The following is a 16,640-nucleotide window of genomic DNA, read 5'->3' on the forward strand; positions in this document are numbered from 1 at the left end:
ATCGCTTTCCACAATTTCTTATTTCAATGGTGTTTTTTTCCTTTGATTTGTCTAATTAAATGCGTTTAATCAGAAAGTACATACCAAATAAGCAATTGGTTCCTTCGTTATCAGAATTTGATTTTAGCAATGGTCTAAATAACTAGAAAAATTTGATATTCAAACAGTTAAGGCCGTTAATCTTTTCAAAACATGCTGTTAAATCACCAGAAACTTTATCAGTTTTTTAGGCAAAATTTTTGGTTGATTGTAACAATTTCATGCTCAATTTTCTTGTTTTTGCGTGGCTTAAATTTTTTTAAATCAAACACCAATTCTGTTGATAAACAGAAAGTGATTGTAAAAATAATTACCCAGGCTTTTTTGGCGTTTGGTTAACGCTAAATTCTGTTGTGCCTGACGTTGGGGCTTCCAGCCCCTCCCAGGTCGAAAATTTTTGTAGCCCAAGAATTGTCCAGCCTGTCCTCAGGAAACTGTGAGAACTACAAACCAAAAACTCAGAACTACACAGCAGACTCTAATTGCTGTTGAGACATTTTTTGAGGACATTCTAGATCAATTTATATTGTAGTTAACCAATGCTATTTCCACCTATGTTTTCACTACAAAATACAAAAGAAATTTTAAGATTTTTTTAGAAATTTTTTTTGTTTAACTTAATTTAATCAAAAATTTTCGAGTTTTTTGTTTCAATCACTTTGACACGAGCAGAAATCTAAATTAGGTAACTTTTGGGCGGCATTTATTTCTAAACTGTTCATTTTCATGTGGTTCATAGAAAAAAACTGCTGTTGTAATCAGTTCAGCCAAAAATTTGCTTGTAGTATTTTAAATTGCTTACTACTGCAGGAATTGTAGTCCTATGTTTTTATTTCAACAAAGATTTCTTTTCAAAATAATCTGTGGTTAACGTGCGCGTTTTTTATGCAGAACATTTTGTTCTCGAACATTCTTCAATTTCACTTCTCGAGTGACCATTTCATGGTTGACTTTCTTTTTTTCGTTGCCTAAATTGCTTCCTTGAAAGTTTAAATGTTAATAAACTAAAAGTGATTCTAAGAGAAACCATCAAAGCTCCTATTGACGATTGGTTAACGCTTAATTTTGTTACGCCTGAAGTCAGGATTATGACCTTCTCTCAGCTCGAAAATGATTTCAACCCGAAAACTGCCCAGCCTGTCATTTGAAAACTGTGAGAACTACACACCAAAAAAGTGCGAACCATACAACAGGTTCTATTTTTTTGTTCAGGCACGTTTCTGAGGACATCCCAGGTCAACATTTATGATATTAAATCAATGCTATTTTCATCAAAATCTTCTTTTATAGAGAACTCTCAGGATTTCTTATTTTCATGGAGAATTATTGTTTTTTCTAGTTTACTTCAATCAAACTTTTTTTGTTATTTTCCAACGAATTTGACAACGAAAAAAAAGAAAGTCAACCATGAAATGGTCACTCGAGAAGTGAAATTGAAAGAATGCTCGAGAACAAAATATTCTGCATAAAAAACGCGCACGTTAACCAGAGATTATTTTGAAAAGAAGTCTTTGTTGAAATAAAAATATAAGAGTACAACTCCTGCAGTAGTAAGCGATTCAAAGTACTACAAGCAAGTTTTTGGCTGAATTGATTGCAACAGCAGTTTTTTTCAACGAACTATCGCAGTTGAGAAAAACAATTAAAAGTTATTGTGCTTCAGACATGGATTGCTCATGAAGCATAAATGACTAAATAGCGACCAAAAATTAATGGCCTTGCATTGAGTATTTAAACAAACAACCTTAGATTTGGAAATAATTTAAATGGAAGTTTTTAGTTTGATTGAATTTTTTGAGTATTTTGAATCAACCACTGAGTATTTGTCTTTTCAAGCACCTTTCAAAATTCAAAAAAATTGGATTTTTTAAAGTTATTTAACTAGCCGCCCTCATCTTCTCAGCCAGCTATTATAGCGCTCCTAGTTTTTAACGACACGAAGAGGAGTATTGAGACTCTACAGGTTTTTTTTCAGAAGAACCCAAGTTTGTTCATGACTTGAATTTTGATTTCTTTCTGTTCGAGCGTTTAATTCCGTTTTTGATTGATGACTTCAGTTTTCGAACATTGAACATTAACAGTATCTTCGTTTGTAATGTATAGTAATTAGGAACTTCGGGTAATGTTCAAGGTGAAGAGGTCATTTTGAGATTTTTTGTTCATATATAAGTCACCCCTAATTATCTAAACTACACAACACAAACCTCCCCCCCCCCAATACCTACCTACCCTTTCCCCCACCACCAATTTTTCCACCACCTATCTTTCCAAATGTTTCGCTTTACCTCATTTTGCCACTATTTCAACATTTTGCGTGAAATCTTTTTGACTTCCCTAAGCCAATTTCTCTCTTCTCTCATTCTGCTAAAAGTGATTTTTAACATCAGTTGCTCAGCAAAGCAATTCAAAATGAACAGAGTCAGTATAAAAAATTGAAGTCATAAATAGAAACGGGATAAACCCATAAAGCCCAAGTTTAGATGCCCGCTATTTGAACGTCGTTCCCATTAGTCTTAGTTACTACCTCTAATGCTTATTGGTATTGATAGTAGCCCCTGTAGCCTCTCTCTAAGAAACAAAAGTATGTTCAACTACGAAATGCCATCAAAATAAATTGAACTTAAAAAATGTTTTTATACAAAAATCTTTTTTTAAATATCTTCTATTCTTTCAATCCCAATCATGCTTATTGGAATCAACGGCGAAGATTTTTCGTTAATCTGCCGGGTACGTTTTATAAATCTTATCAAACATTTTGAACATTACTTAGTCAATTCAACTGCGAGTTTTAAGCAGGTTTTCAATCACAAAGGGGCAGTACACGTATGATAGAGCTTGTATAGATAAATGGACTGAGAGGCTAAAAGCTACTCTGGAAACAGAAGGAAAACAGATCTTAACCAGTATTGTTGTTCACCTGCTATATTTTGACCGCTGTTGCTCTTTTGTCGTTTCACTGTTTATTCTTTACAGCTCTATCCTTCTTGAAAAAAAAACAATATTCATAAATTCTTATTGGCAATTTTTAATGAGATTCCAATTGATTTAATGAGATTCCAATATTCTTTTATGAATTTCACACCACAAACAATTTAAGAAAAAGAAGGCTGTTTAGCCTAAATGGTTGTTCTTGGTAAAGTTCAAGAAAACTATTAAGGACCGGTCTTATAAGCTTAGGTGGAAAAAACAACTTCCAATCAAAATTTAAAAGATGAATTCAATATTTTTGTGTGTCAATAATAAAGCGAGCTGTTAAAATTCCTGGAAGTTGTAATTTCTTCATGTTTTGATCTAAAAGAATTGATAGATCTCAAGTGCTTCTATTAGTTGATAATCTTTTGATCTAATTTCCTTTTCTATGATTATTTGAAAGCTTTTTTAGTACATATATGATCAGGAGCGGTTACAAGTTTTGCAGTTAAGCTCATTTTCTGGTCGTTTTTCAATTTTCCCCACTTAAATTTCAAATTGGATTTGAATGCTTCCCATTTTCTAGGCAATTCGTTTTGCTGAATAAAAATCACACTGTAATTTTATTTTAAAACTTTAATATCAATAATTTTGAAAAAGCGCATTAAGTAAACAACTTTTTCTGCATTTTCTCCAATAGTTACCGTTTTTAAATCAACTAGTTTGTGTGTCAATGAGGCGCTGAGTTTGATTATTTTTAAGTTATTTTCTAGTGACTTTGAAACCATCAGATCTTTGAAAAAATTGTTTGTTGGGTTTCATGTGGTTAACTGACAAAAACTGCTGATGTAATTAAATCACTCGAAGAAACAGCCTGTTGTTTTTTCTCTTAATCGTTTTCTACTCCATGATGTGTATTACTATATATTTTATTACATCGAAGTAATCTTTTGGGTTATATCTGTTGTTGCAGTTTTATTACTTTTCGCAGTCATCTTATTCAATGGCTTCCTTTCATTCAGTCTAATTAAATGCATCTAAAATTTTATCTTTTGCATTTTCTCCTCTGTTGAATGCAATCAAAATTAAGTTGCATTTCAGTAAGTTGACACAATGTTTCCAAAATTAAGAAAACAAAGATATTGGAGAGATTTTGTCAACTTATTGAAAGGCATCCTAATTTTGAGTGCGTTCATAATTAGTTTGCCGTTTTTCTTCCAAAGCATGTTTTCGTGCTTGATTAAGAAGCTGCAATTTAATCAGTTTCCTAAAACGTCTTGTTCGGGAAAATTCCGCCTCTCGAGCCCATTTTATTTGGTTATTCGTTTGTTTTGAAAATCAATAACTACTTGTCATCAATTTTTTTTTGAGCAATTGTCTAAAACAAAAAACAAAAAACAAGCAACAAAACAAAACAAAAAAATTTTTTTTTTATTTTCATCTTTTTGCGAAAACTCAAATATTTCCTCACGTGTACTTGCTGTCACTCAATCTATTTAAACCTTAAAAACAAACCAATATCAACACCCTACCCCCACCCCTATTTGCTAACAAACAGCTTCCCAAAGGCATCACACGACTAGGCTTTTTTGCCTTTTGATGGCCTTTTGAGTATGTATATGTAAACCTCATTGAACAATGTTGTTTGTTTATACATACTTGAGAACAATTTATTATTATTATTATTATTAATTAAGCCAGGCAGTCGCATCTATATGTTCGTTAGTTTTGTGAAGTAACCTTCCTGATTTGTTGTATTGCGTTTTTGGTCAAGTCTATCTTTTCCTTTTTAGTTACTTTTGACTTTCAACAGTTTCCAAAGAAGCGCCCGACTTCTACATACTGGTTTTACGCATTAATTCTTTTTCAAATAGTATACAAGAGACGTTTCTCAGCAAAAATAGTTCTTTTTGCCCTGCTTTAGTTTTTGAAAATTTCCTGAAATGTACAGTAATGCTTTTTTCGTGAGATAAAAAACTACAAGAGGACCGTTCTGAGAAAAATTTTCTGAATAGAGGTCCCAGTAAAAACTCGCATCTGCTTTCTTCCCTGTTTTCTGTTTGCTTTCGATTATAAAGACCGCTGGGGCTTTTCCGTTTGTGCCCCCCCCCCAAGTTTAATTGGTGTATATTATTTCGGCACCAGATGCGCATGCTAGTTTTTCACATAATGATTTAGTACGTAATCTTGCGTACTCCGTAACTAGGGGGAGCATAACGCACTTGTGGACACAAACGAAAAGATTCAGATAAAGCATCAAAACAGTATAGCTGTTATAATTAAAATTTCTACTAACATTTTTGCAATTTTGGGAAAGAATGAATAACCTGTGAGTTGAGCAAAATACCACTTACAGTTATCCTTGATTTAAGAGAATAAAATTGTTATCCAAACTCTTCCTAATGTCTTTAAAAATATAGAAAGGCCGATGACTTGATACAGCAAAATGAAAACCCACAATGACAAAATCCAGACCTTTTTTGTTTATGTTGGTATCATATCAATACTCTGTTAATAAAGATTTGCAAGAAATTGATCTCAATTAAAATATTCCTTCTCCATCAAACTTTTTTCATGAATTTTTAGTTCATTTTTTGACACGATGTATACATCGGTTTGCGTTTTCCGAGAAGTTTGCTCAAACACTAAGTTTATCGCTTAAGCAAGCATAACCGACTAACGTCGGGCAATTTGCTCTCAAACGACCAGCGAGCGGTTGGCTTCGTCAGTAGCTAGCGAAGGTTTAGTGAAGCTAGCTTTAGCTTGATTTGACTCTTCAATTTTTAATATTCTATCCTTGTAAATGAATAAAAAAAACTGAATTTAAAAATTTGCAAGACATGCAAAATTAGCAAAATTTTAAAAAAATTCCTGATTTCGTAGTAAAAATGCTTAAAACATTTTTTTTGTAACCGGATTAATGTCAGGTAACCCATCTGCAAGACTTGAAAAGCTTCGTTGGCCAGAAATGATCGTTAAACTCAGAAAAGGACAAAATAATTCAAAAATCTTGCCAAAATTCAAGATATCGAAATATTCTAAACCATTTTGTTGTCTGAATAGACTATCGAGCAACCACATTTCAAGCTTTAAATAGTATCACTGGCTCAAAGATCCATAAACTTGGAACATAATAATTTTCCGAAAATTGGAAAAAAAATTAAAGTTCATAAAATTGCTGAAGCTGGAGTCATTAAAATATTGATAACCATTCCATTAACTCCAAAAACTAGGCAACAGTTTATTATCAAACCTTGGAGGAGGACCCTAGGACCCTGGCGCCGGAAAAAATGATAAAAACTTCAAAAAGATTCAAAAAACTTAAAAAATTGAGAATATTTTTTGAAAAATTGCTATTAAAATGTTGAAAAACATTCCATTACATCTTGAAGCTATGCAGTAACCTATAATCAAAACCGAGAGGAGGTTATGTTGCTCTTGAGGCTGGAAAAACCTTAAAAATGACAAAACATTTCAAAAAACTTGAAAATTGAAAATTTTACGAAAAATTGCTAAAATTGGCGAAATTAAAAAGTTTAAAACTATTCCAGAACCAATAAAAATTTTTCAGTGAATTATTATTAAACCCATAAAGAGGTTTCTGGCCCCTGGGTCTGTAAAAACTTGAATAATGAAAAAAAATTAAAAGAATTGAAAAAATTTGCACGCTTTGTTAAAAAAAAATGCTAAAATGCGTGATGTTAAAAAGTTTGAACCATTCCACTACCACTAGAAACTATGCAGTAACCTGTTATAAAGAGTAGGTTTCTTGACATTCAGGGCTCAAAGAATTCAAAAAATGACAAAAGTAGTCAAAAAGCCTGAAAAAAATTGTAAATTAGTATAAAATTGCGTGTTTTTAGCGATCGGTTGTTCGAACGAAGCCACGGTGGGGGGGGGGGGGGGGGTGCAGCAGGGGCTGATGGAGAGGGAGGGCGGTGAGAAACAGTGGGGTGGGGGCAACAGCTCGGTGGGGAGTGGGGCAATAGTGGCGGGGGGTCAACAGTGGGGGTGTCTTCAACCTTTCAACCTCTCTTCCGCCCTTCACACCATAAGTATAAGTCTCCAAAACAGTTTGAACTGAAACAGAGCTGAAAAGCTCTAAGAGAACTTAATGCCCGCTGTGCGCTACCTGTTTATTCCGTTTTTGAGGACGAAAAGTCAAAAGCATCAGACGAAAAATAAAAAAATCGACAGGACTAATATAATTACCTAACTTCGTTTGAGAGCAATTAAACATTTCTACAATACAGACATGGTGATAGGATGCATTGTAGGATTTCAGATAGAAATATGGGAACATTCCGTTCCACGCACAGAACAAGCGTGTCTTCTTGTTACTTTAAATACTGCTCAAAATAGCTCATTTTCTTTGAAATTATTCCGGTAGTCAATTGTACTTGCAGCTTTTTAAAAATTCAGAAGTGAAGCAGCTACGGTAGCTCTCTTATGGACGAACCCCCCCCCCCCCTCCCGCGTTGATCTGTTTTAATTGTGCACTTTTTCTATTCATTTCAATTTTATTTGTACAATAGGGAAAAATTGCTTTTAGAGTGTTGCACATTTTAGGAGGCTAAGAAACGAGCCCGATGTTGCGGGGAGCTGATCGATATGATTCTCGAGCAAGGCTACCCGTCAACTAAACACCAATTGATGCAAGAGATTGGCATTGACAGGAGCAGCAGCTAAAAAACATGTCACATTTTGAGAGACATTACTCGTACTCGTTTAGTTTCCCTTAACTGCAATAGAACAGTTCTTTCTCACGTTTGAAAATAAAGTTCAAAGAAAAAATTCATTAATTAAGCACTCAACGTTTCAATAATTTAATAATCTTCAATTTTGAGGAAATCAAAGAATAGCTATCTAGGAAAGTGTTTTAGTTTCAATATATTGCACCACTCAAGTCATCAGTGACAATTATCACACACAATCATTCTCTTAATCATATTATTTCAGCACCAATCTTTAACTTTCGGACTTTTCCAAGAGTTTGCGAGTGCGAGAAAGTTGGTCAGTTTCTCAACACAGTGACGTCAAAATCGACCTTTCTCTCTGATATGTTTCTGATGGCGTAGCAATGGCCAGGATTGATGCAAAACTTAGCACCCTTCTCAACAAAAATGTCGCGATCTCCAATAGTTAAAATACATTTCCCGTTCAACATTAGAAAAAGCATCTTGGTTCGCTCGTCTAGTGAAGCCATCTCTTTCTTCTGCTTCGGACCAATCCTCAATATTGCACCTGTAACGGTCTCGGTTGCGTAGACTATGACCAGATTCCACGGCCTCCGATCCGATATGCGATCCAGTTGTTTCGGCCAGGGAAAGAAACAGTCCCCCAGGTTACTGCAATTTACAGAATCATTCTTATCCAATCTAACATTACCAGCAATATCATGAACATGATGCTCCTGTGAACTTCCAGGCAAATGTCCCAGTGCCATGACAACCGCATTGTTGGCTCTGGGTTCATTCTGCTCCCTGACATTTGCTCTAAATGGATCATTGAAATTGATCAAACAGGAATCACAAATTGATCAAACTGGAATATTAGTTTCAATGTAGTTAAATTGTAGAAATATTTACCCATCTACCCTTTTCAGAATATCGGCCAGAATAACGTTTGGTTCATGGCGCGTTAATAGAAACCACAGAACTATGACTGCTATCAGGCCAATTGATACTATCTGCACTCGGAAAAATTAACTCGCATTGTAATACTTGGCAATTCGTTGAATAAGAATTGATAGAAGGTCGAATAATTGAAAAGAATGGAACTTAATTGCAAAAATTTAAGGTAGCATCCTAGAAGGTTGAGGCCCTGTATCCTTTAAATAGAATATGGTCATCAAGAACTTGTGGAAAATACTTGACCTTTAACAAGCTTTGGGGCTGAAACATTTTAACACGAGTTTAAAAGCAACTATTTACATTTTTTGGTGACAGCAACAAGAATTTTTACAAATACAAAAGCAATGCAAAAATGCTTGATTTTATTGACCACCCGGACCAAACGCACGTCTAACCGCATTTCAATGCAGAACTGGCACAAGACTTAAAAAATCCAATTCATATCAGGCACTGCGTCGAAAGATTTGTTTTTGACTGCGCAGATTCTTCATTATAAGTTTATTAAGGTCACTGAGTGCTCCGATGTTTAGTTTATGGTGCACAGCCTGGAGCAATACACCAAAATGAATCGTGAGCGCCAATTCTTTCGATTTTGCTTTTGACATTAGAGTAATCAATACATTGCGTAAATTTATTTCTACACTCCATTCCGCTGGAGTGGTAAGTCAGCGGGTGCGTTAAGTCGGCAGTCAAATAAAAATGTTACCTTTGCAATACGAAAAAGGCGAATGAAAGTTAAAAACGAGTTATAAAAAAGAACACCAAATAGTCATTTAGTTAAGATTATACAGATGGACTAAAACCCTCAAAGATGAACTAACACTCTTCCTAACAACAGAACAATTTAGAATTCACCGACAGTTGATATCACCACCTACATGCTGTTAAGAGGAACGACACTGAAGTCGAGTGGCACTACGCGAAGGTTCCAAGACCTAATTACATGAAAACTTGAAAGTTAAATACCCGAAAACGCGCTAACCATTATATGTAGGCAGGAAGTATCTTCTACCAAAAAAACGTGTTGTTTTGTAGATACGACTGTTCTCTTCCAGCGTTTCTGGTCCTTCTGTTTGATCGCATTGACTGGCATCGTCTAGAGCGATTTAATTGTTTAAAAATGTCTAACCATATACGTGGCAGACAGACCGAGCACAAACTTTTTACGATGATTGTTACTGCCAATCTTGAACACCATAAGTTGTCATGTGACTTTGAAATTGCATATGTGTTAACTCCAAAAGTAGCAGTGCACTTTAAGACCTCTTTAACTCGTTCAAATACTCTTCATTCAATTGCTTTCGATCAACCTTCTTTTTCAACAAAACAAAACTTGGGTAGCTCCAACAAAAACATAAAAGCAATCTTATATCACTGCAGATTGTTCATGTTTTATAGAAAATTGTAAAACCCAGTTCATTCCCAAAATTCTCATTGAAAACTTTTTTTATTAAGTTAATAAGTTTCCAGACCATATTTGGCCCTCCTTCCCATCTAAGACTGTAACCCCTATTTGTTTCAATTTATTGAAAACAACCGCAGAATGACATTACTAATAAACATATTAGGTGCCCAAGAGCCTCAATATTTTTTAAGTTCGGTAAAGATGATTTTGCATAATTGGTAAATACTGAAAGAAGTGATGTGCTTGAAGTAATTATGCTGATAAAGTAAGCGATAATACAGAAATGTATATGTACTTAAACAACAACAAGAAACGTAAAAAAGCCGGCAATTTCCCAAATTGAAGACCAGTAAATATCTGAGAAGGCCCAATAGAGCTTGAGAAAAAAACTGCAGATTTATCGACCACCAGAACCAGCGAAAACGAGCCAGCGATCACTTGAAAAATCTTTTTAAAAAATTCAACTTTAAAAATCTTTCTTATGCTCTTCTTTATAGCTCAACAAGATGTATCTAGCTTGAGCTAACTTTATTAATTAAAGGATTGAACTGGAACTTTTGCCTAATTTCTTAAGCTATATAATATAGAGAGAATGGTATCGATTCTAACTTCAACATAGTTGAAAAAACAAGGCAATAAGCGGATAAACGCACATCCAAAACCACATAAATTACATTGTAGTGAAATAGGCTAAAATCGCACCATGGAACAGCTATTGTAAGTCCTTGTAAAATGACGATTATTCTAGTTATCTACTCCAAACATTAACACTTGAAACGCCCATAGAAACATCTAAAAAAATTAGTGCGCAACACTAATCGATTGCAATTGATGTATTTGTTTTCTAGTATCGCTAATACGATTCACACATTGTGCAATTCTTTGTACAGGCTTTGTGATAGGCTTTGTTTAATTTGACTTTCTGACTTTAGAATCCATTTTGTTGCAGGTTTTAGTACTCTTTCGATTTGTTCGATGTTGGCCCTATTTGGACACCAGGCTTGTCACGCATGAGCAGCAGTTTGATTTCATATCCAGCATATGGATTGTTTTTTTTACTTTTCCGTTGGGTTTCGTTTTATTTGATAAAAAGCCTTTATTGCTCTACTGGAGCAGTTATCGTTCCACGTTAGTGCGATGGATACCATTAGTCCTAAGTCCTTTTACGTGTCCTAGATATAAATAGAGCTCGAATAACTCGGTGACATTTTGCTCACACTGAGAGACGCATCTCGTATAGTACTAGTTGATAAAAGTATTCGCATAAACATTAGTAGTGTAGTAATGACATTTTCGCATTTACTGGGGCGATTACCGGAACTCGCTGCCCCTATTGACATTTCGCCAAGCTCGTGATGCATTGATTAAGATAGCCCAACGTGTGAGGGGTTCGAGATTGCTGAAGTCGCTAAAATGGCTGACACTACATAGTAGAGGAGTCTCACTAGGGCACATCAACAGGCGCGCGTATCGCGAGAAAATTTGCTAAAATTTGTATGATTGCTTGTCGATGATCATTACATTGTACAAAAAAGAAGTAGATTGTAGTTATCCGTATCGATACCGATTTGATCGAACAGAACTGATGGAAGCAGTATATAAATAGAACGCATCAGAAAATGTTTTAGTTGATTTTGCGAAATATGTCTCTATTGAAAAATAATAACCTAGTAGAGGATTACATTTTAGAGACTACACAAGGGATTACATTGCAGATAAGTAGCGCAAAGATTACACAGCTTAGCGGTTGCCACATAGAATTAATTTTAAAGTCCTACACTTGTGCAAGTGGATTCAAGCTGAGCGGGTCGTTCACTTTTGCCTTACAAATAGTTACAATTTTTCTAAATTCCTGGGAACACTTGGGGGCATTGAGGAGAAAATACCAAAATAGAGAGGTCGAAAATATGTACCGTGTCGATGAAGGTCCGGGGATAGCACAGGATACGGATAGCACTTTCTCGTATTTTCCAGCACCAAAATTGCCAGGAAGCGAGTAGCCACTGCATGGAATCAATTCACTCATGGGTCTTTGAGCTGATAGAACTGGATGTGGAAGGAAGAAAGGGACAATAGGGCCTCTAGGCGCGTACCTTTTACGGTTAACCATAAGTCTGAAATTTCCAAAATTCTCAATACAATCATTTATAAAACCGTCACATGAGAGCCAGTATTCTAAATGAATTTACAAAAAGTCCATTATGAAGCAGAAAAATTTTTCTGCTGCACATGAAAATATGAAAAGTACCGTTATAATAATAGCACCAGAACAAAAGATTAAAAATAGCACTAGAGTAACAATATAATAATAGCACCAGAAGGTACCTCCGAAGGCATTTATAAACTAATACATGGAGGTCTTAACGCAAAAAACTTTCAAGGCCAAATTCAAAAAAAAACTTCATTCAAGATTTTAATGCATCAAGATTTTTCCTGTTCTGAAAGCAAAAATCTTTTGAACTGGGATTCAGTCATCCTCAAATTCAGTCAAAATTCAGTTAACATCAAATTCGAGTACTTCGAAAATAGCATTCTGGCATGGCATGGCATCACCAAACATTTTAAGTAAAGAAACATAAGACCGTTTGAAACACAACGCTGGAGCTATTTTTACATTTAGACCAAATTTTAAACCATATGATAAAAATAATCAAGCTTTAAGAACCGCCCTTCTTCATAAGCCTCCGAAACAGTTTCTGGTGAATCGCATACCTGGAGACAAGTGAGCTCGAAGGCTCTAAGAGAACTTAATGACCGCAGGACGCTACCTGTTTATCCCGTTTTGGAGGATGAAAAGTCAAATGAGTCAGACGAAAAATCGGTCAAGCGAAAAATTGCATAAAAAAGACCGACAGGAGTAATATAATTACTACAAACTTCGTTTGAGAGCAATTATTAGGATTCTAGAACGTATGAGATTCAGAGCAGTTTTAAGTACCTCCAACGAGCAAGTACTTCGTAAAGAGACACAGACCAGACACATAGTGGACAGCATCCCAGAGACCCCAGGTCCGCTATTAAGATACTGGAAGCGTATTCAAAGTAAACTGTTATGCACACCGTCACTAGGTTAACCAAATTTAAGATTCCAGTTTTTGTTTCACGAGATTAGCTGTCTGAAGGGCTGCGCAAGGAATGTCACGTACTAAAACTCGGACGCCAGCTGAATGATGAATCTAGGTGATCTTACGAATCCGCAAGCTAAAGGTGCAATGGTTTTGCAGTAAACACTGAGTTGATAATTCATTAGCCAACCTCAACTGACTATCTGATGTTACATTTTTTAACATCACCGCTTTCGTGTACGCATCCTTGTAAAAATTTAACTCTGACTCAACCTATAAACAGATATAATCTATAATTGCATCGAAATTTTATATTTAAAGAAAAATTTATATTTTTAAACGTTTCTTTCGACCAAATTATTTCTGAATTCTTGACTTTTTGTAAGAGTGATTATTGCTTTGTGTTCGTTTGCCAAGGTTACTAATACTGCTCTTGGCTCTTTTCTATCAATTCGAAATTTTCCAAGTCTTTGTATTTCCGTGACATGTGCAATTGCAACTACCGAATCGAGCAGATCGTTACGTTCATCTTTTGTTGGGACAAGATTTCCCCTTTCGTTTTAGTAGGATCCTCCAGTATCCCTTGTATTCTTATGCATTTATTGGTATTGTGATATTTAGAGTTATCATTTTTAAATCGTTTAGGTTTTCCTGTAGTATTTTCAACAGCAACAACAGCAGCATATGTTTTTTCAACTTCGTCACATACCGTTTTCATGGCATTCCCAAATTTCTTATCCACTAAGTCCGTTAGTCGCCTTTCCAAATTCTTCCAGTTTCTCCACATTATCCAGGCTACTTTCCGGGGTTCGACAACGAATAGAGTTATCCCAGTCATTTTCTTCACTACAGTTATTGCAGAGTAGCATGACATTCAATGCCAAGCTTTTTAATGCTAGTAATCGTAGCTGGTGAAAGAGCTGTACATTCGGGAGTTGATGCATGTTACAATTACATGCCACACAAGTACAACTCTTTTCGTTTGCGTTAACCGCCTTCAGGCAAGTTTTACAGTTTTTTGGCATTTCGTGTTACAATATTTTCTGTAAAAAACCAGGGAACTTAATTGCTAGGAATTTTAACGATTGGGACTTCAAGTCAAAAGTTTTCATCCGGACCAAGGAACTTAATCGCTAGGAACTTCACAGAATTTAAACTAACCTCAATAATGATTATTTGTTGGCAGAGTTTCTCTTTCATGTTTCTGTGGTTTGCTATTGTTCTTTTTGCAAACACGCTTGAAATCACTGTTGTTTCGTACGATTGTGAAGAGCGTCTTCAATCCGAAAAATGGATCCAAGTGAAGCTTGCTGCACTTTTCCAACAATTTCGTATCGTCTTCTTCGGCGAGATAAAAAAATTCTTGACAATATGAAACACTGGTATCTCAGTTTCTTTCAATTTATTACAGACGTCAGGAGCGCATTCTCTGTCAAAATAAACAATTCCAACTATATCTACATTTCGCTGTAGACGTTTGATTTCAACTTTTAATTGATCACCGTTGAGGGGTGTTCTTTTGTCGTTTTTCGGGCTGTTTACAAAGTTACTGACATTATCGTGCCACAAAATAATTTTGGTATTATTTTCAATTTATCGGAATCAATTTTTAAACTATCTGCTATTTATCATTAGCGTTTGGATGTAGATTGCAAATTATAATTAAATATAAAAGTTTCAGTGAAAAACAAAAGTACTTAATGTATTTCGTGTTATATTATTTTCTGAGCAAAACCAGGAAACTAAATTGATAGGAATGTCTCAAAAATAATTTTAACGATTGGGACTTCAGGTCAAAAGTTCTGATCCGGACCAAGGAACTTAATCGCTAGGTACTTGACAGAACTTTAAATAACCTCAAAGTTGATTATTTGTTGGCAGAGTTTCTTTTCTGTTGTTTCTGTGTTTTGGTATAGTTGTTTTTGCAAATACGCTTCAAATCACTGTTGTTTCGTATATTGTGAAGAGCCTCTTCAATTCGATAAAAGGATCCAAGTTAAGATTGTTGCACTTTTTCAACATTTTTTATCCTTTTTTTGGCGAGATAAAAGATTCTTGACAATATGCAATATTTCTATCTCAGTTTCTTTCAATTTTTTATAGACGTCAGGAGCGCATTATATGACACAATAACCAATTCCAACTATATCTACATTTCGCTGTAGACGTTGGATTTCAACTTTTAATTGATCACCGTTGAGGGGTGTTCTTTTGTCGCTCATCGGGTTGGTTACCAATTTACTGATATTATCGTGCCACAATATAATTTAGGTATTATTTGCAAAGTATCGCAATTAATTTTTAACTACCTTGTATGTAGATTGGATGTAGATTGTATCCTGGTTTTGAGATGATCTTCCTTTTGAATCCTCTTCGAAAGTTATCCCACTTCTCCAGAGAATGATGTATTGAAATGGCCCTAACAATCAACATTACAAAAGGGCAACCACGGCTATTCTGACTTTCATTTATATCTGAAACTAGTTTATTCGTTGCAAGGTTACACCAGTTACATCAGATTTCTCTGGAAAACGGCAGTGAGCAAATGTGCTCTTTTTACCTCAACGAATTTTTTTGAACAATTGTTTCCCTAATTATAGGAGTACATTGAAAATGAAATGCTCTGAGGCAATACACAAGACGATCATTGCGGTGTTCTAAATTTCTCCTTCCCTGGTGCTCCAGAACAATTGAAAATACATCATAACTACACCGTAATTTGGATTCTTATGTTTGATCATGTCACACTTCAAAAAAAAATTTTGCAGCTAAGTTAATGACCTAACGTGGGGCAAATCGATACACATCTTCAATATAGGGATCTTTTTGATGAACCTACCTAACGTAAACAAAAACTGAAACTTTTCCATCAGAGTTTTACCATGAAAGCTACATTTAACATTAAACAACAGAAAGTTATAACGAAGCCATAGTTGCCGTTTCATCTAAGGAGAAGAGAACAAAAAAGCGACAAAAACTCATCTGATACCATCCAGAATATGCAAGGAGGATGTTAAATTTATCACAAGATGAATGCGATTTAACTGCTGTTCTATACATTAACGTCTCCATCCGATGTGTCCAATCAATTGTATTTCTGCATATCAAAAAATTGTACATTAGCGGCAAGAACCCGCACGCATATCCCCGGGCATTAGGTCTGAGATTGAATCATATCCACATAAATCCAACATTATCATTTTCCGCGGGCAGAAGAACTGGACCTGCAAATTAACAGTTACATTCAAAGGAATCTCATCAGCTAAACTAAAAAATGGGTTTTTTGAGTATGGTTAAATTTCATTTCGTACAAAATGTTTTGGTGAAAAAAAGATATAACAATGACTGTCGACGAACAGAACAAATTATGTTAAACAACATACAGTAACACACCAAATCCATCTGTCAACCCATTTGTCAAACTTTCGCTGGAACTTTTTCGTTTGAGACCCCAGTACGCGTGGCCGGCCAATTGACCGACATACAAATTAGCCGACACACCTGTAGCCGACACTTAAGCAAATACAGCTGCTCTTAAGCCATCCACAGTTCAAAATTACCCGCGCATTAATTGGGTAAAAAAGCGTC

At 35.2% G+C, this 16,640-nt stretch overlaps 2 protein-coding genes across 2 annotated transcripts in view; one reads left to right on the forward strand and one right to left on the reverse strand.

Moving 5' to 3' along the window:
* LOC142352917 (homologous-pairing protein 2 homolog) overlaps positions 1-7,711 on the forward strand; it is a 46,990-nt gene extending 39,279 nt beyond the window's left edge. Inside the window, exon 4 of the mRNA XM_075405073.1 lies at positions 7,519-7,711. Within this exon, the coding sequence (XP_075261188.1) occupies positions 7,519-7,638 (120 nt within the window). The 3' untranslated portion in view covers positions 7,639-7,711. The remainder of the gene's footprint in view (positions 1-7,518) is intronic.
* A 19-nt stretch (positions 7,712-7,730) lies between these two features.
* On the reverse strand, positions 7,731-15,522 carry LOC142353738 (uncharacterized). The gene is made up of 3 exons (XM_075406083.1): positions 15,362-15,522; positions 11,901-12,101; positions 7,731-8,444 (listed from the first exon to the last, which is right to left on the reverse strand). The coding sequence occupies exons 2-3, from the start codon at positions 12,095-12,097 to the stop codon at positions 7,964-7,966; spliced, it is 678 nt and encodes a 225-aa protein (XP_075262198.1). The 5' UTR covers positions 12,098-12,101; positions 15,362-15,522; the 3' UTR covers positions 7,731-7,963.
* Positions 15,523-16,640: the final 1,118 nt, after the last annotated feature.

The sequence above is a fragment of the Convolutriloba macropyga genome, chromosome 14 (genome assembly GCF_964194025.1).
Source record: "Convolutriloba macropyga chromosome 14, txConMacr16.3, whole genome shotgun sequence".
NCBI classification, from domain to species: Eukaryota; Metazoa; Xenacoelomorpha; order Acoela; family Convolutidae; genus Convolutriloba; species Convolutriloba macropyga.

What these genes read in the sequence shown, in the direction of transcription:
- LOC142353738 (XM_075406083.1), bottom strand. Translation starts at nt 12,097, where the DNA reads ATGGTTAACCGTAAAAGGTACGCGCCTAGAGGCCCTATTGTCCCTTTC. An exon ending in CCCGGACCTTCATCGACACG is followed by an intron (nt 8,445 to 11,900) that starts GTACATATTTTC and finishes TGATCCATTTAG; the next exon opens with AGCAAATGTCAGGGAGCAGA.